At 43.2% G+C, this 21,238-nt stretch overlaps 1 protein-coding gene across 1 annotated transcript in view; it reads right to left on the minus strand.

Moving 5' to 3' along the window:
• The window catches only part of LAMC1 (laminin subunit gamma 1), a 70,420-nt gene that overhangs the window by 25,366 nt on the left and 23,816 nt on the right, over window positions 1–21,238 (minus strand). The window contains exon 2 of the mRNA XM_064454402.1: window positions 57–361. Coding sequence (XP_064310472.1) covers window positions 57–361 — 305 coding nt within the window. The remainder of the gene's footprint in view (window positions 1–56; window positions 362–21,238) is intronic.

Here is a 21,238-nt window from a genome sequence, read left to right on the forward strand (position 1 = left end):
AATAACTAAACAGACTCAATTCTGACTACCTGACTGACTTAGTCCTATTCACATACCTGTAGCACAGGGCTGTTGTCAAAGTTATAGGCACTGGGACGACCCTCCAGTGTCGAGAATGCCACGTTGCCCCCAGTGAGGGGGGAGATGTCACTGAACTCATCCGTGCAGAGTGCCTGCTGCTCGTCCTCCCCAGTCCGAATAAAGCCACGATTGACTTTGTGATATGTGCTCTCACAGGAGCCACTGTAATACTGGTAGGGCACCCATGGGCCATCTTCCCTGGTGCGTTTGTAGATTGCAAAGCTCTCTGGCCGACTGGTGTGAAACTTCAGACGCACATATGTGATATCAAAGGCCTTTCCTGTGGATGAGAAGACAGACATGAGAAAGACTTAAACAACTTAAAACAAAAAGAATGGGGAAAGTTGCACTGCAGTTCTCTTTAGAGGAAGCATCTCCTCTAGTACTATCCAGCAGGATGAGCAGTGTCCAGTAGCACCAGAAGTATCTCCTCCAGTCCTACGTACTGCATCTCCTGGCAAAGACAAGGTGAAGGAACCAAAGGCAGAAGTGGAGGGGAGACTGAGTAGATAGAAAAACAGACCTACAGTCTTCTGTGCAACAAAGACTCACATCTCACAAGCTACAATTCTCTTCTGCAGACATCACCAACAGTGTCCTTATGCTAACAGATGATATATTACACCAGAGACACAGTTTGTGTGTATCTAAGGCCAGGTCCAAGTTAACGATGCCATTTGGTAATATTTCTTTCAAATACACGTATGGGAAAAGTAGTATTAACCAGAGAGGTAAGAGTGTCACTGTAGAGCCTGTTTTGTACCTCTACTTCTTCCCTAAACAGACAATATCCTAAACTCTTCCTACTACTCATGAAGCCTTTCCTCTAGCAGTGAGCTACGGAGTACACCCTCTTCTACTCATTTCCTGGGAAAGACAAAACAAGGTTCATGTTTATGACCATATGATTAAAGTCTCCAAGACACTTTTCAGATCAACGTGCAAAAATTTACAAGCTAGCCGTGTTCTTCCTTTCCTAGGAGGACAAATGTCAACCCACATCCCTGCCTGCTATTTGTCTCTTAACAGGACTACGGCAATCAGCAGATCATCTCCCTCATGGATTATTCTCCAATGACTTGAGCATCTACTCCCATGCACCAACCGCTCAGGGGATTCACACCCCTGAGAAAACCTGTTAGTGGAAAAGGACTACAGCACACTTCAGCCACCTTCCTCCACCATCCCCACTGGCCGAGGGACACGTTCCCCAGGAGGAGAAGTACAGCTGCACGCCAGCTGTTCTTGTTCCACCTTGGCAAGCAGACTGCTTATGACCAGGACACCCTGGTGTATGTAGGGAACTTATTAAAACAACATGAGATTTGTTTGGAACAGAACTTTGGGCATTTAGTCCCTGCCATGCTCTTTTACGCTCCCCCCACCTCCAAGGAAAACACTGCTTGAGGCAGAGGTTGCAGCTGTCACTGGTCCTTTCATTGACAAAAAAAAAAAAAAAGCACTGCTAGAAGAGTTTCAACTGATTGAGAAACAGGGTTTTCTCTGCCTGTAGCAGTCACACAGATTTAATCTCAACTTGTGAAATGAATTAACTCCACCATGTTAAAATTTAACATGAGGCTTCCCACCTGCTGAAGAGTGGCTCACTTCACAAATCAAAGCAGACCAAATGGCACCAGGCAACAAGAACAACATGCCTCTCAAAGCACACATGCAAAACCTGATTGCAGTGTATCAGGTCATAAACCACAGTTCTCGCTCACAGGCCACCCAGTGGTTACACCAGGACCAGCCTGTTGTAGGCATATCACACCCAGAGCCAGGCCAGCACGAGCTGAGGAACCTTCGGCCTTTCCGGCTGCTAGAAACACCAAAGTAGCTGGAGAAGCATGGCAAAGGGTCCAGAAATCAACACACCAGAAAAAAACTGAAGTAAAAATCAAGATATACAGCACCTGAAAAAACTTAGATCTGCATGTCCCAAGGATTAAAAAAAAATATTCTTGTGTTTAAAGCCAAAGAAATCTGCTGATACCCCAAACTACCAAAAAGTACCATCTGTGCGTGTCTTGCAAGACAGCTGGGGCATTGTACAGATACAAACCCCCGAACACTTCCCACAAAATATCCTTTACTGTTATACAATGTGTGAGGTTACAGATGACCTAAGCACAAGACTGGAAGCCAGACATTCACAATCTGCAGCTCTTACTCAAAAGTAGCTCACTTTTGGTTTGGGGTCAAGTTATTAAATGAGATCTGCTTACAGACAGAAGCAAGTGAGAAGCAATATCACTATTAATGCCAAACTGCTTTCACAAGGGCTAGAAACTCTGAAGGATCAACACTCAATGTAATGCATCTTAGGTTTACCCTCCCCTTGCTGCCCAATACAAGAGATGATTAATACTGTTTCCGTTTATTTGGAAGTACTTTTTGTATGAAACTCAATGCAAGGCAAGCAGCAGACATCAGGCATACAAATCAGTCCCTCCCAGTTTCCCATTTCTCCTGCTACATGGTCCCTTCTCAAGAGGAGAGCTCCTCACTGAAGGCAAAGTATGCTTCAGAGGTGAAGAGCTTCCACACACAGAAACTCAAGGTCAGCACACCAGACACAAGCCAATAGGCCAGACATGCACACATATCTTTTTCAGGCTCATGGTAAATTCAGGATATACTCCCCATCATTTCCAGATAAAGGCAAGGAGCCCCAGAAGCAAATGCTTCCTTATTTGTCTGCAGGAAGACCTTAGTGTATGTGTTGACCTGCAACTTGCCAGTCCAAGAACTTCACCAACACCTTGGATAGGGAGCAACTAAAACCGGACCAACAATGATGGTTTTATCACTAATAAAACTGTCATCATCACCTTCATGAGAAAGCTTTCCCTGAGCTCACACACTTAAATAAAACAAAATATGAGGCTGAGGCTGAAAGTCATGGCTCTGGTTTGATTTCTTCAGGTAATTTTCATTACCAGTGAAAACAGCGAAGACATCAGGCAAGAGCAGCCCCTCCGTGAGTCACAAGGGGGAAAAAGTCAGAGCCAACAGCATAAAGCTCATTTGATTAAATTGTGCCAGCTGAATTATCAAGAATACCCTGCTACTTTGACTTGGGTTAGTCTTCTCCTACTAGTACTGCATTCCTCTAGTGTGAAGCAAAAACCCTGCGTCCAGGCTTCATCAAGAGGATTTTGGGGAGGAAATGCTTCGAAAGAATCCTGGCAATGAAGAGGGGGCTGGGCATGTGCTCTCACTCCATGAACACACAACTTTCTGCTCTAGCAGAAAGGCCAGGTCACAGCGTGCACGTCCCAAAAAAGAACTATTTTTGCTCTCCACTATAACAGGATTATGGTCCCTGTTCCCCAACAAGATCTCCTACAGCTCCTTGCAAAAATTCCAGCTCAGCTAAAAGCACAACACATGCAAACTACACTCTGGGCAGCATGAAAACATTTTTCACAGAAATCCCTTGTGCTAAATGGAAAGGACCCTCCCTTTTTCATCTTCAGTTTTACACCACAGGCCAAAGAAAATGCATTCAAAACCCTCCCAACCTAGCAGCCCAGGTAAAAAGACATTTATTTCAGCTGGCAGCCTAACTACTTGAGAAATCCTGTTAATGGCATTAAACAGGAATGCAGTTAATGCACATGGAGCGGCTCTGCGCTAGCACCGTATCAGCTTGCCGTGGGTAAATACTGCTGCGACAATAGAGTTTACCCAAGACCAGCTGACACAGTGTTGAAATGCATTTCCTCCCTCTTCATACTAAACATAAAAGCTGTGCTTAGCAGCCTGGCAGCTAGCAGAGTTCTTCAAGGTTGCAGAGCCTTTTTCTAGCAAAGATAAGACACCTTAGTTGATTTTAAGTCTTGTGCGGCTAAATAAATATATACTGCTATTACACTGAGAAATGGCAACAGCAATAATCAGGTGAAAGGCAGTTTTAAATGTTTTGTTTGGAAGACAAAGAGTCATTGTTCTCCTGTTCCTAGAAGCTAGTAATTATTTTGATCTCAGTTTGGCTTAGAAGTATCTGATAGCATCAAGTATCAGACAATATTACCCTCTGTGTACTGAGAAGTGGCAGATCTATTTTACAGGAATAACTCCAGATGTTTGTTACAAAAGTTCGTTAGTAGAAAGATGACTGTAGTTAGTGACCAGCGCAACCTGACATGCCTTTAAAGCGTCCAGAGCTCAAAATCATGAGCCCCTCATTTTAAAACTGCATCTTTTCTGAGGCCTGAAGCTGTTCAACAGCAAGAGACAAGGTGACAAAATAACCAGTCCCTTTCAATAATTGAGGCTGATACAGAAAACCCCGTATCATTCCGTAAAGTAAGAAAGTACAGGTATAAGCCTTCGAGTCAGTATTGCAATTACAGATTCAAACAAGGGAGCAAGTCTGGGTGCTTGCAGAGGCAGCAGCAGTGGCACTGGAAACGTTCGGTGTTGTTCAATGCAGGGGCCGCTTCCCCCAACAACCTGCTCCCACTGTCAGGCTGACCACAGCTGCCAGACAGCATCAACAGGGTTACTGCCCAATTGTATATCCCAAGGTCAACCACAAAATGCGCCATAGTGAAAACCATAGTCTAGAAAAATGTAAGCAAATGCTATTTAGATCTTTAGAAACTCCTCCCTTTCCCCCCAAGTTTGGAATTCATCTCTACACACAAAAGGCCTCCTTGTATTCAGACCCCTCAGAACGGATGGATAATTTACATCAGGAAAACGTCCCGCCAGCTGGCACGCTGACCACAAGCACTGAATTGTGAGCAGATGCCTGGATGAGATAAACCCAGACGACACTTGCCTCCTTCACTATTGGTCCACCCACATCCCCTGCATGCACGAAGAAACCATGCTACCTCTTCTGCACTCCCTGCAACCCCTTGGTGCATCCTCCTAGCAGTGAGCTTTAAAATACAGCTGCTGAGTTTTGCTGCCCAGGAGAAAAAAAAAAATCTACCTGAGAACACTGTATCGGGCAAAGAACCAAGCCTTTGCAGATTTGTTTTCAACAAAATTCACTGAGCAGTACTGACGTGGTTAACCTTTGCTCTGTTTCTCTTTAGGTTGGCTCCTGTTTCAAGGCAGCTTTTTTCACACAGGTAGCTGCTGACAACCTATTTCTAAGTAAAGGTTAAAAGAATTGAAAACAACATAGTAAAACCACACCAGCATATTTATTAATTTTTTATTGGATTTCATTTCTATTTTGCAGTGACAGGACAGAGAGTAAGCAACGACCACTGGCATTTCTTTTTGTTCTTATCTAACCTGTTTCCCCATCATTCCCAGGGAAAAAAAGGCCAGCTTTCCCAGATTACTAGACTGGAACATGCCCCAGGCTGTTTGCCCACCTTGTCCTTACTCTTAGCTCAACTCTCCCCACCACGAAGCGCAATGCTGGACTAGCTATAAACAGACAGGCTTACTCTGCTGCTTCAAGACAAACATTGATCATCTTTTCTGACAAATAAAGAGCTAGCAGCCATGGCAGGAGGCAGACATCTTCCACTCTTAACGCTACCATGACATGTAAAGCGTAGCACAGATACTGGAACTTCACACGAGCAGTGAACTGCAAGGGACAGAAATGTTGATGCCAGTAGACAGAAACCAGCAACTTTGCAAGATCATGTTCAAGACTGATCATTGCTTCTTGAGTCAACCAACCACTCCAAGTTTCAGCTACCGCAGTACTTTGTTCAGCCTCCCATGCTAGAAACCCTCCTAGAGGCTTCCTTCCTTAAGCACAGGGGCTGCAGATGAGAGAGGAATATTTAAGGAGAATGAGTTATTCCATCCCATGGAATGGGACAGGATTTTCCAGCATGCAGATGGGCAACAAGAGCAGGACAGTGGGAGGGGAGGAGAGCAAGAAACATCCTGAGCAACTTGCTCTTTTGGAATAAAATAGTTTTATTACACAACAGCCCAACACCTGCAAAACACATAAGCACTAAGTTATGTCGCTTGCATCACATGCGCATGAAAAAGCCAAACTTATGACAGAAAGCAAGAAGTTGTTATAGTTCTAGAGCAAATGTCCATCACTGCGACTACACTCTAGCTTTTTCTAGGAAAATTTGTGGAGGAGGAGGAGGAAGAGGAGGAAGATAGCACTAGTACTGTGCAAGCAAATGGAACATCCAGGGTCTGAAAAAATGAAAATGCAGGATTTTAATTTTCTGACGATCTTCAATGGGGAAATAATTCCATGCAGAAGCACAGATGATGGCTCTCAGATGCTGAGTGGTGGCCCTTATGGGATCACAAACTGGTAATAAGCCTTAAGTTTTTCCTCACCTAAAGAGTCTACAAATTCAGGCTGAAGGATTAACACAATCTCTTCATGAACCACGCTCCACCAAACTGAAAATTTTGGCATGCAGAGCTCCACCAGAGACAGGCACTTGGATTTTAAGAAAGCCCAAGGGAGATATAAACATGGGTTGCTTTTTCTGGGTGCCTGTACCAAGACAGGGACAGAGGAAGGAAACAGGTTGGGACACTGGGGGGAATGAGCACAGCCTTGAGCTCACTGGAATGAAGGCAAACTCCCACCACCCCATTAGATCATGCATTCTTCCAGCACTCCCAAACAAAGGCACCATTGACTTCTGCGCGTGGGCGGCTCCGGACAGAAAAAGGCTGCCCAGTAAATTATTGCATGATAATCCAACATTGATAAGTCATTGAGGCTGCTTGTTCTAGTCATGTTTCCAAAGGGGGAGGGGGGAAGAGGGGAAACTTATTTTCCCCTTCATGGGCTGAAGGCAGCCTCATAAGAAATGAATTTTTTTCATTTCGTTACTCCTAAGTCAGTGTAAAAGTCAGAAAATGTTGTCTAATAAATTGGTACAGCTTGCTGCCTTATTTGTACAGCTTTGATGCAAAGATGTTAAGTCTGTTTCCCAAAACAGCCAGCTGTGTTTATTCACTAGGGACTAGAAAGATCCCATGTACAACACAGAAGTCCTATCTCCACAGGAAGCCTCAAAGTCCTTTTTCAGCACAAATAAAAACTCATTTTAAAAAGGCGCTTTATGTTTGGCAAGCACAGCCTGATCACAGATGATCAAGGACACTATGGGCCTTTTTGGGGAGGGCTCCATTTCATTCACGTATCTGGATTGCAAAGCTACCTCCTGCGACGGCTGTCAGCACAGAGACAAGCGGCCTCTGGGTTATAGTGGGTCAGGATCCTTGGAAATCTGCTTGTATCAAATATCCAGAAGCTGCTTTGTGACCTGTACGCAACAGGTATGGGTGAAACTGAGTCACTCCCCCAGCTGAAGGAGCACAGAAAAGTGGGTGGTTACTCCCCCTTCCTCCCCCCTTGGGGTTTACCCAAGAAAAAAAAACAACATATATCGCTCTGAAAAATTTACTTAACCAGAGAAGACAAAAAAAAAAGCTGTCTTTTGCCCTTTATTCCCAGCAGGAGAATGCATGGCAATTACCAAGACACCACCATTTTATTACCAATAGTCCATAACGACACTACCAACAGTGACTTCAGTAATAATGGCCCTTTAAATGCGGCAATTTCCACGCAGTCTAACTCACTGTAGGTCCTTGGTGTCCCTGCAAGGTTAAGTTTTCCCAAGGGTTTTCCTCATGTTGGAGATACAGTTATCATCCAGTAATGGCCAAAGCAGGCAACCACCACCACCACCGCAGCCCCCAGAAGATCAGAGCTGGTGGCAGCACTGGGCCAGAGGAGATTCATGAAAATGCTTTCAACTGAGTTGTACAATGTGATATTTCTCATCCTTGGCAGCATGGCAAGACACCTTAACATTTCTTAAGTATCTTCAAAGGAATTGCAAGTGTGGCCAGCAGGAGCAGGGAAGCGATCACACCCATGTAATTGGCACTGGTGAGGCCACACCTTGAATCCAGTGTTCAGTTTTGGGCCCCTCAGTACAAGGACATTGAAGTTCTGGAGCGTGTCCAGAGAAGGGCAATGAAGCTAGTGAAGGGTCTGATGAGAAGAGGTTGAGGGAACTGGGGGTGTTTAGCCTGGAGAAGAGGAGGTTGAGGGGAGACCTTATCGCCCTCTACAACTACAGGAAAGGAGGTTGTAGCGAGGCAGGGGTCAGTCTCTTCTCCCAAGTTACTAGCGATAGGACGAGAAGAAATGGCCTCAAGCTGCATCAGGGGAGGCTTAGGTTGGATATTAGGAAAAATGTCTTTACTGAAAGAGCCGTCAGGCATTGGAACAGGCTGCCCAGAGAGGTGGTGGAGTCACCATCCCTGGAGGTATTTGAAAGACTTTTAGATGTGGCACTTCAGGGCATGGTTTAGGAGACATGGTAGTGTTGGGTTGACAGTTGGACTTGATGATCTTAGAGGTCTTTTCCAACCTGAACAATTCTGTGATAGCAACAAATCTTACCCACCTTCAAGTCATTCTCAAGTTACAAAACAAAGAGCAAATCACATTATCCGAGGAGAAATTAAAATGAATTTTAATTTGACAGTAGGAGGGATATTCCTGATGTTCAGCTTCAACTCTATCTTTTCAGGAAGTGAAGATGTGGGGATGGAAGAATGATGGGAAAAAGACTAAAAATTACTTTCAAACTCCAAAGCAAAAGTTTAAATAATGAAAATGAAGTTAGAGCTTTTTAAAATATGGTATCTGGCCAATTGGCAAACACATTACTTCTTGTAATAAGAAAATAAGTTTATTGGATTGCAGTGCAATACCTTGCAAACAAATTTAAATATCAGATAATCTGGTGAGAATTACAAAACTATTTATTTAAAGGACAACTAGATTTTACTGACTGGTGACCAAAAAAAAAAAAACCACCCACCATTAAAATACAAAGCATTCTGCAAATACAAGAGTTAGTGCAGGATTGTTAACAGGCTTTCCTGAAGTCTGTTTTCCTTCTGCACGCCCTCCCAGGAGCCTCACCCTCCAGCAGCTCCATGCCCTTCCCTTGCATGCTTTCAACTAGCACACCTAAAGTCAAAGTATAAGCAATGTTTCAGTTTAAGAAGTTCAGCAAACCCAAATGACCAGAGCTGAAAACATCCCATTCAAAGGCAGCATGAAAGCTATTTTGGATAGTGTCCACATGGGCAGATGAGATACCAGGCACCCCTCGCTCCAGCCCCAGCACTCCTGGAGGGGAGGTACACCGGCTCCCACTGTAATGCTGCCTTTTGACCCAGTTCAACAGCTCCATTGCTCTTGATAATCAACTGCTAGTTTCTATTAAATAACATTTTGAAGCCTTTTCCCCTTGCCTGTTGACAGGCAGCACTTTCCCCGCTTGCCCCCCTCCTCCTCCACATGTGCTCATAGGCCGCAACAGCTCTAACTGGCTTCGCTCCTATCTGAATTAGACATCAAAAACACAGAGCTTGCGTTGTTGAGCCTAATTAGGAACAAATTAAGTGATACAACTATATATGAGTACTCTGAGCAGCAGCAAGTTCAGCAGCTCTGGGACCAAGATGACCTTCCAGACTAGCTCCCACACTGTTGGCTGTACAGCCAGAGTAGCCAGAGGGGCCAGAAATGTTCCATACACAAAACACTGAATTCTCTGGAATTTTGATGGTTTAATCTCCCTCCCACCTCCCACTCACCAGCCAGAGATATTTTTTTCCCCAGATACAGGCCATAATTAACACCACAGCTATTGGGAAAATAATACTGTTGCTATTAGCGCCCATCACCTGGCCCCTACACAGACAAAACTGTTTTGTTTTCTTGAGTATTTAAGGAGTTTTGTATTCTTCAATAAACATTTAAAGAAACTAACTTTTAGCACATTTAAATCCCACTGTTTAACATTGCACAGGGTTTGCATACCTCCTGCCTTCCCATCTCCCACTGAGAAATCTCCCCCTCTTCCTGACTGACTCCCGCTATGGATTTTAAGTAGCAGTTTACATGCCTTCATGCTATCTTTTAATGTATTTTCAGTCAATTACAGGCTTATGTACAAGCTACCATTATTTATGAAACACAAATTACAGCAATATCCATACGGACCATTTTCAACCACCCACACAACAGTTTTACTTTCTCAGCCTATTAAGCCAGGGAAGGAATTGGGATAAACAGACTCGACAAAACCATTGCTGGAGCGAGGCCATTTCCAAAACAAAGCTTGCCACTGAGTTATGTTTCAAATATGTTTTGGAAAGTCAGAAGCAAAGCTCGTCCAAATTTTTCCTAAAGCAGAGAAGAAGCTTGCACTCCAGTTCTCGACTCACAAGCAACAGCCAGCATGTGCCTTCCACCCTGCCTCTGGAAAATAAACCGCACAAATGCAAACGCTCGTGGAAGTTCCAGAGGTGTATTAAACACACAATCATGGGAATTCATGTTCATCCACACATTCTGTCTGGAGACACATGAAGGACAAGGAACTACTAAATGCAGTGACTATTTGTAAGGAAAGAGTTTAGTAGAAAAACACACGTACTCGAGAAGGTAGTGTAGCTTAGCATGGCTGGTCTCCCACAGAAGCGACTCTGGAAGATTATTTTGGAACACCATGAACAAAGAAAATGAAACTGGATGCACTCTGCTGACCCTTCAAAGATAATACTAACTCCAGGTTTCTCAATACTTCCAGCTGCAAAATCTGAAACCCTTCGTTTAATTCACAGGCTAGAACAGAGCCAATTTTGCTTTATATCAGGCTCCGAAACACCTCAATGTATCCATGCCAAACCTAGATTTGCAGTTATCTGTAGATCAAAACTCATTCCACCCAGGCTAAGGACAGCTCATCAAGGAAGAAAAAACTGAAAAAGAACAAAAAATGTGCACAGTCATTCCTTATTTCGTATGAAATGGAGATTTCCAGACTGAGGCAGCATTACTCTCCTGCTTCTTTGTAAAGGAAGGATTTAAAAGAAGGTACCAACATATTTACTGAAGTGGGACCAAACACCACCTGGGATATTGCTGAGGCAGTATAACATCACATGAGTTTCTTACAAAGCATGTTTTTCTACAACAGCCCCAGCGGAAACAAAAAAAAAAATTAAACATTAATGTGTTTAAAAGACTTTCCACAGGGACTTCTAATTTGTTGAGCTTATCTACTGGTCTTGAAACATGGGCCATACAGTATGGTGTGAAGGTAAATGTTAGCATCTGGTTCCCAGCAGCAGGAACACAACGGAACCCTAATAATTCTGCATGTTCAATTAATTCACCTGATTAGCAGCAGAGAAGCAAGTCAGTTGCGCTGTGAAGAACAAACTGAGTCTGATGGAAGAGAAAAAAATTACACAAGGAAATACATTTTATACCCGAATGGCCAGAGGTCATGGTGCTCAAGAACTCAGACCTGCATTTAAGTTAAAAAAGCATGGATTATGAACAGCTGCAGAAACACTTAAAGAGCAAAGTCCAGACAAGGCAACAGAAAACCCACTCACTCCACAAAAAGCAGGTTCATCAGCCCCAGGCTGCTGCAGAGGACATTTCCAGTGAGGTCACTGCAGAAGAGGATTGCTGCGAGCAGCCTTCTAGCAAGCGTCTAAGAAACATCCTGCACATCAGAAGCCAAACCTCCTGTTCCCAAGCTCCATGTTGAGAGGCAAATGCTATGACTTGCTAGATCACACCACATCCTCCCCAGTTGCTCACAGGTTCTTCAGCAGCATGAGATTTCCTTAGGTAACAGTATTGCCTAAAACAGGATAACTGCACAAAAATTTTAATCATTTGCAGTGAATGCCAGATGACAAGATTTTTCAGGCATGCTAAACTGCTGTGAAGCCTAAATAAACTCTACCTGAAGGTATTTTTCTCAGGAGAAACACTATTAAAAATTCATTTTCTGATTTGTGCTGCTAAGGCAGTGAGATTCCTTTAAAAACACTGATATCTAGTTGATGATAAAGACTTTTTTGAAGTTAGAAGATAACTCTCGTAACTCCATTAGTAACGTACACTATCACACATTAAAACTTCAAGTAATTTATTGACCATGAAGAAGGGGTTGAGGTATTTCTTCCTCTGTCTGCTTTCAGGGTCTTTAGTATGTATACTGACTCTTTTGGCAGTATTGGGGGGGGGCGCGGGCGCAGAGAAGAAACACCCACTTAAATCCATCTGTAGAGCTGCTGCCTTTGTGAAGTCTCAAACAATACAGCACTCCCAAGCCTTTGTTTTCACTAAATCATTGTTTAGCGATACATCAAACCCAGATCAACCTACCTGTGGCTCCTTCAATCTACAGACGCCCCAAGAGAGCTGAAGCGCATCACGCCCTGCAATCTACCACCAAGTTACAGCAATGAGGGCTTGGCTTCTCCAAAAGCTCAGCCTTCCAAGACTCCACAGTATCCCTGCATCTCTGCTGCCTAGATAAGTACCTCATTCAGAGGTCAAGGGAAGCTACCACCACACAACCCCAAACGTTAATCTTCACAGATACGACCGTTACGAATACGTCATGGTGCCTATAAAAGATCAAAATTTAGATAAAGCATGGACACCTCAAGGAAAACCAAAGCTACCTTGGTTGGAAAATAGAATCATTTGAGAAACCCACAGAGCCTGGCTAAGATTTCGTTTTTCACAGGAGGTACCCAGCCCGCCTTCATCAAAACATTATAGAGACCTCAAACTCTGCTCTACCTCATCCAGAAGGACACGCTTCTTACCTTTGCCCTCTTAAAAACTGTCACCACTCCTTCCTAAACAAGGATCCAGCTAAAGCAATTACAACATTTATCACATCAAGAAAGATATGTATAATTCAGTGCAACAGAAATGGAGAAGAACCCAAAAGATACTAAATAGTACAAATTCTAGAGGCTTGCTTCCTTGATGACCTGATCAGATAATTATTTTTCCAAAGTCTACCATGTCCCAGTAAACTTCTGGTATCAAATGAAAATTAGTCCTATCCTTAAAGGACTTAATAGGGCCTGTCATGGGCAGAAAAAAACCCAAATTAAAAAAATCCTAACTTTAAAACCTCTAGTGGCAGCACACATCAGACAGTGACAGCAGCTATCATCTTCTGACACAATGCACATCATGCTGGGTCTCCACTTTAAAAACATAAAATTTAGAAACAAAACATGTTACCAAAGGAGATTCAGCAGTCACATGAACCTCTGAAAGGAGAAAATAAGTCAAACCCAGGATGTGTCCACTTTAAGGAAACACTGCAAATAGGTTGGCACAGTGGGGAAGGATCTTTGTTCATGAGAAACACACGCAACACCAACACTACTTTTGACCTTCAAACCCACTTGAACTTTTCCTTGTAGAACATCACACTAGATTAAAAGTGAAAAACCTTGCTCTATAGTGTTTTTAGTTTGAAAATAAGAGTTGCTAAGGAGTAAAAGCTTACCAAGGACTTCAACATTGGTCTTAAACACAGATGTTTTGTTACTGTAGAGCAGCAGAAGAACATAAGACAGGCAGAAAGACAGTGACGACTGTTGAGACCTGCTTGAGTGAAGTGAGGCATTTAAAGCTACCCCACCAAGAATTCCATACAATTCCTGATATTGCTAAAACAAGAAGGAAGGGGACAGAAGGAGTCCTGTGAGCAGGGGAATTAATAACACACGGCTTCCTATATACCTTCTAAAACTCACCCAAGAGGCTTGTAAGTCTTGCATCTTCTGAACTCCTCGACAGGGATATCTTTGGAGCCACATCTGACTGTGGAAGCCAAAAACTGCACAAGGTGAAGATGTATATTTGAAATTTGGTTCCCTCCTTGGTCGACTTTTTCCATGACACTAACAAGAACTGTCATTATTGAGTGATGACATGGAGAACATCCTCCCTCCACCCATCCAGGCAGAAGAGCAGCAAAGGTTTCAGAAACTATGTAGGACATGACGGGGCATAGACCAAATTCTTAGGTGAGTTTTACTTCCATAGGATGATGCATTCCAGCAAGAGAAATACAACTGGCTCTTGTTTGCAAAGAGGAAATTAACAGCCATGCCTCTGAGTCACTGCAAAAAATTCCATGAACCTCTCATGACAACCAGAAAAAAGCTTTAACATACAAAGTTAATGGAGCAATATCAGATGTAACACCCTCCCTCTGGATGAGGAAATGGACAGTGACAACCTTCTTCGATGTCTCACTCCTCCAAAGACTCGGAGAACAGTTTTAGTAAAGGGTTTCATTACCAGTTCCTACTCCCAAAAAAGAATACTTGAAGTACTTCAAACACATGGACAAGTTGCACACATACTCCTTCCACTAAGGTCTGACGACCCTATATTTTGCAGTAGATTTGCATTACTCTTCAAATATAATTTTGTCTGGAAAAGCCTTTTTATGAAATATTCTATTTCCTTTAAAGTCAGGAAAAAAAAGCTATTTTTAACCTCACTCAAGATTTCCACTACCAGCATGCCTACTCAGATGATGAGTTTTCTTAACACAGGAAAAAATGCTCAAATACACACAGTATAGTTCCATTTCAGGTCTCCTTATACCAGCCAATGCAAAGAAAAGTGCTATAAAAAAAGCTATCAGCCCATAATAACATACACCAGATTTCACACAGATGCCAAGAAGAGAGCCTTCAATCAATACCAACAATAGCACAATCACTTCCAGATCATGCCAGGATACTTCTGCAAGAATTTATTTGAACTTTTTATCTCAATTACTTTTTGCAAAGCTAAGAATAGCAATAAAAAGTTAATTTTCAGTTGATTAACAAAACCAGCAATGTACATTTCTTTTCACAAGTGTATAAAGAAATCCAGATCTGTGCTGATTTCTGAAACAGTGATGATGGTGGGGAAGAGGTACAATCTTGGACAAAAAGTTGATAGGGCTGACAACTTAGGGGGGAGGATTTTCCTGGAACCGCTGATCTTGCTGAGGAAAAGAGAGCAGCTTTCCCTATACTTCAAAGTGCAGCATTATTCTGGTAAAAAACTGCTAGAGTAAGCAGAGCTTAATATGGATGAGACCTGAGAAAAGATCTTCAGGGAGCATTAGGATACATTCCTGCTTAGCCTCCTACCTCTCGAGAGTTATTTCCTTCATCCTCCCAGTCTTCCTTTGTCTAGACCCCCTAAGTACTGAGGGTAAGTAAATGTGAGTGATGGGAGGAGGGGGAGGGAAAAAAAAAACAAACACAAAACACCAAAGGTGGAGACAGTGCAGCCAAAAATTTGTATATGAAGTATTTTTTACCTACACAGAGATCACTGCTAAAGAAACAAGTCTCTGCACAGATACTACTTCATTTTCTCCAGTACTACTGAGTTGATCACTCAACTAGGTCTGGTTACTTTATTTATTTATTTATATTGTAGAAAGGCAGGGTAGTTGGACAGATTGGCTTTTTAAGGGCATTTCAATCTCCCAGGAACATTAAGCACACAAATTATTTACCGCTTCATTAACCAAGTGACCAGATAGTAATGGCCTTCAAATTTAAACCACATTGCCTAACATGAGCATATCCTCCCCCAGATTTGCTGGTTGAAGAGTAATCTATTTTCCCCCAGCTCGTTCTCCCACAGCTCATGGGAAAACAAAGCCAGGCTGTTCCCAGACTTTTCATGGACATACCAATAAGCTTTGGAAATAAGATGAACTTCAGCGGGTAAAACTGTGAGCACGAAGATGCAGAGAAGAAAAATCATTGTGCTGTCTAGCTGCATTTCAATTCAGAAAACATCTTTTTTGTAATCAATTCTTTCTAAGATTCAACTCCTTCCCTCCAAATACAGAGCTCTCAAATATTTCAAGGTCCCTCTGACACAAATGTTTTTACAGCTAAAAAGGTGCATGTACTCATGTATTTGCTAAACAAAGTTTCCCTAAATATTTGTATCTCTACAGCAAACAAGCATGAAGCTGTGCTGATTCTGTTTGTATAGGATAGTCTCCACATAGTGTTTAATTGAGCACTAAACTAAAAAAAAGTAACACTGAGTCCTGGCTATGAGATCTTTGAGATTGTACTCCAGGCTGGGGTGGATACTCGGCATCAGCACACAGAAAACTTACACACTACTTTTAAACCCCTTTCCCACACTACTTTTGAACCCCTTTAAAAGCAAATAATTCACCCAGTTCCCACTTCTGAGTCTAACAATGAAGTGCTACAAGAACTCCCCAGATAATCTCTCAATCCTAATACCCACCATTAACTGCAAATCTTGGAAGTGTATTCAAAAAAAAACACCATTCAGGAAAAGAAAAAAAGAGCCACCTTCAAACCTATGTAAAAGAAAATTATAAAATAGTCAAAGTTCAGTAACAAACTTGTAGGCAAAGAGTTGGTTTAATCCTTGGTCTAATTTATTTCATTGTCTAAATGAGGAAGGGGGTCCAGGAGGAAATTAAACATCCCCCAGCTAAAGTCAAGGTATTAAAAGATTTTTCAAGGAATCCCTCTTTAGTGATTCTGTATGTGAGCCATCTTCAACAGCATGAATACTCCTTCATGCTTCAATTCCAACTCAAATTCCAAGTTTGTTTTCCAAAACAAGACAGCTGCACACCCTTTACAATGTGCTTAAGACTTCTTTCCTCATCCAAGCTGTGTAACTATGAACATCTTCAGCATCGGCATTATTCCCAATAACTGTGCAAATACTCAAAAAAGAGAGAAAAGCATTAATACTCGCACTACATCTGAAGTCCTCTGGCACTGCCATGGACTGGAGGAGAGGTGATCATCTCACACCAGTACCTGCACAGCTCGGGCAATGCTGGGTTAGGGGTTTTTTTGTTACATGTAAGTGTTTATCCTTATGAAAACTGCTCAGAGAAACCACCACCATTGCTCAAGATGGTCACCACTCTCCCTCTCCCAAAGGGAAAGCATTAAGAAAAATAGAAGAAATCAACAAAATTCAGGTCTACGGTGTGCTCTAAAGGCAGAAGCAGTGTGTCCTGCATCCAGCCAAGCATGCAAGCCTGGGGAAGGGCTGTGCTCCGCAATGAGGGCTGCCAGATCCACACAAATCAGATATGCCACATCTGCTCCCTTTTGATCACTCAAGAGTCTGGACAGCCCAACCGAGCACAAACTGTACTAATATTTTAGGTTTTCCTCCTGTTTACCCCTTAAACCTTGCAGCTGCAGTAGGAAGCCTCTCCTCATCATCACAGCAGCCCCACTGGGCTTGCAGAACAGCACACAGAGCAAGTCCAGCTCTTCCGCCCTCACATGTCAGAGGCCCACATGGAGGAGCTCCAAATCGACAGCTAACCACACCCTGCCGAGCTGCGAGGTCCACAGCTTCCTACGCAAGGGTCCAGGACCCATCCTGGCAGCAGGGGACCATCACCTGTGCTTCTAAAGAGTCTGTTCAGAGATTAAACACAACAGATGTCAGCATGAAGGCCATGCCCTATCTCTCTCCTGCCCACAAGAGGTACCTGCTCCTTCTCTCTGCCTCTTGCTCTGGCTTGCAGGTCCTTGCCAAACATGCCATTTCAGGCTGTGGAGCAAGGGAAAGAAAATGGCCAATGCAGTAGACAAAGTATGCTCCAGGCTTGCACATTACTGAAATCGGTGGCCGGACAACAGAGAAATTTCTCTCTTGCCCTTGATGATTAATGGCTAACTCCTTTGATTGGCTAACTCCTTCGATTGATAAGGGTCTGTATGGGGTGGAGGAGTTGACCTTCACCCTCCACCCCCAAAAAAAACCAAAATGGAAGGGGTTTTTTATTCATTTGAACACTTAACATTTAACACTTATTAGGGCATTATCCAACAGTAAAATTAAAGCATTGTGTTGCTGGCTTAATAGTTTGAATTATTCAGTGTTATAAACTATTTTGCTCCTTTTAGTAAGTATTGAGGTAACCATCCACCCCATCCCAATTTCAGAAAAGTGTAGGGCGGGGTTTTGAGACTGTATAGGCACATGCTCTCAAGAATCAGTTCAAAGAGCTTTAACTGATATTCAGCACACAGTCAGCAGAGCTTAAGTGATCTACAGCAGTGGTTCATGCTGAGTGAGATTATTTTGCACCAGGTGCTCCTGCTAAATGCAACTAGAGCCCAGTAACCTCAGTAGTGGGGCTGCAGTGATATCCAACTTCACTATGGGATTCCCAAAACCACCCTGCAACGGTGTTATCTACACTACAGCAAAAGATGTCGTTTCCTACACCAACTTTTCCACCTCAAGTCTCTCCATCTCTAAAATTTTTCCTCCCCTCCTGCACTTGAAGTTTAATCCATGCCATCAGCCCCTTCATTTCTCCGATAACTTCTCAAATTTGATCGCCAATTCCAACCAGCAGAGAGGTCTCAAGAGTCAGAGTTCACACAAGGCTTGCAAAGCAGTCATAGCAGGAATGATTTAGTAGCCACTGGACATTCTTGTTCTTGCTTCATTATATCTTCCATTACTAAAATGAGAGCTGAGATACAATTAATCCCACCCACCAGTGGAGTCACATCCAATAATGCATGGCTAAGTGTTTTTACCAGAGTGAATTCAGATCTCCTCAATATAAGCAAATACCTCAGACATTTCCCCTTCATCCTGCAATACTAAACACATCCACGGGGGATTTTATCTGCTGCAGTACTACTGAATAACCTGATCTTGCTGCAGCCTTTTGAAATTCCTCTCAAGCACCTAACCAACTTCATTAGCGCTCACTTCAGCAGCCATGTAATTTGAAAATACCTCTTCACTTTTTAAAGAGATTAAAAATCACAGATGCCAACAGAGCTTCTTGAGAAATCCTATTTCTACCTCTGATGAAAAGTGACTGCACTTGTTTTTCCCTCCTCAACAGAAGCAAATATTGAAGTGTAAGTGCTTTCCAAGCCTACCCCATGCTCTAGCAAGTGCTCTCATAAGGGTGGTGCACTTTTTTTTTTTAATCCCAGGAATGCACCTTAGAAATTTTTTTTTTCTTTCACTGAAAAGGGATAAGTTGAGTTTAGGAGCATCACTGCACCAATCTCCCCTATACCCTACTCTCACTCCAATGAAGCCACAAGCACCTTCCCTCCCTCTCCCAGAAAACCCACCGATCACCAAAATACCCTCTTGGCTGAAGATGAGGAATACAAACAGGGTTGGTTTTTTTTCTTCCATTTAAAAGACCTTAAGAACTCTGGAACAGCAGCATCAGAGCTTGAAGCATTTATTAGTAGCTCAGTCATCGCACAGCTGAGGTCCCATGTTAACACCTTGCCCTCGCTTTGAGATGACCCTGTTGCTTTCTCCAGATCACAGCTGTCCTAGGATGGGTGACTCCATCCAAACCCTGTTAAGCTAATTAGGAGAAATAGAGAGTGCCTTCCCGTGGCAGGGTTGACATTCAGCAGAATTTAGCAGCTGAAGCTCAGCAGTAGAGAGCTGAAAATGGCTTTTGAGTCACCAGCCCTACCGAGTTCAAACCTCCAACAAGACGGCCACCAAAGTGACCCAAACACCTGACGGCATGCCCAGCTGGGCTCTTCCCAATACTTCCCAGTTTAGAGCAGCAGAGACCCACTTATCAACCCACATCGCCAGCTGTAAACCAAACATCAGCAAAACCAAGGATGCTGCCCTCGAATGGGAGACTAACATGCGGTGAGCCCCTCCCAAGGATGTAATAAGGCAGATGAAACCATGACCAGGGTTCATTCCCACCCCAACACAATAGCCCATTTTGTTCCAAGCGCCAAAAAGGCAAACGAGCTTTAAGCCTCCCAGCCCAGAAGCTAGGGCTGCTGTACCAGCTCAGGGCCTTGCTCTAGAAGAGGTAGACTCAAGCAAAAGTAAGATGTGACCTGTGCCTGAGCTTTTTCTCCCACTCCTCCTCCTCTGCCCAGAGGCTGGGAGCAAGTTTTGTAAACTACTGCTCCCAGATATGCAAACCAGAGCAGATCAAGCATATGTTTATAGGCATTTACGCATTCTGTTTACAGAAGTCTCTGCAGTTAAAAAGATAAATAATTTCATCTGTCTGCAGGGGGTGCGGGCAGGGGAGAAAACATTGTAAATTCAGAAATAAGCACTATTTGTTCCTCCTAACTGCCCCTGTCCACCCTTCCAGCTCAGCTGAGCTCTCTGAACCAGGCTTCAGCAATGCAGAGCTGAGAGCTGCCTACTGCATCACCCTCACCTTCACACGCACACAAAGTAACAGCTTGTCTGGCCAATAACCCACGCAGGAAGCACTGGGAATGAGAATGCCACACACATACTATCTGCACAAGTTAATGGACAAAATGGGTACCATGCATGCAGCTGTCTGACTTCCAGCCCCAAATGCACCTCATTTCTGAGCCCGCAATGTTGCGATCTCTGCGCAGTTCTTGCACCTACTGACGACTGTCCCTTGTCACACAGCTGGTAGAATTTTAGCTTTTTCAGTTGCTCGAACTGATGCAGAATGGCAAGTACTCCATGGGAAACAATCCTATAATAAAAAAATCAGCCACAGAAACCTCAGCTGCACGTCAGATGTATTCTCGGTTTTCAGTATGTTGACATCCTGAACTATGGAAGATAGAAACAAATAAATCTACTTGTCTTCAGATTTTGACTTAACAAGAAGCTGTTCCCTACTGACCAAATAGCTACAAGATTAAAAACAATAGGACATGTCATTTTATGTAAAAATCCACAGGCACCTGGTGCACACATGTAACCCCTCCAGCCTGCTCTTCTTGAGATATATTTCTACTACAACTTCTGCCTTACAAAACAGGAGAAAACCTAAAATTCAGAGATCAGTTTTCTACTGATGGTAGTAAAATCCAACCCAGGGAAGACTTGGTGGGGAAAGAGCTTTACAACTGTCCGAAGGGGAAATCTCATTTGAGATTTTTTTTCCTACCTAACTCCTTTTACTTTCAACCATTTCAAAAATTCAAAGTTCTCAAGACAGACTAGGAAGTAAGGCTTTTTAGGCATCACAGGACAGCTTAGGACCTTTCCAAGCTCCTGTAGCAGGATGCAATAGCTGTTCCACCACACTAACCCATGAGAGGTCTCAATTCCATATATTCTTAAACTGATCTTGGACATTAATCTCTACCAGATATCAGTAGTCCCTTGCTCTAGGGCCCAACCACCACTGCCATCTTTCAGATTTCAGTTTTAACAACTCATTGCGGAGAACAGGCCAATCCACACCTTTCAGTTATTGCTACTGCAACTAAGGCATCCAGAGCACCCAAAGAAAGGGATACTTTTCTTAACTTTGTA

Source organism: Phalacrocorax carbo, chromosome 6 (assembly GCF_963921805.1).
Source record: "Phalacrocorax carbo chromosome 6, bPhaCar2.1, whole genome shotgun sequence".
Lineage (NCBI taxonomy): Eukaryota > Metazoa > Chordata > Aves > Suliformes > Phalacrocoracidae > Phalacrocorax > Phalacrocorax carbo.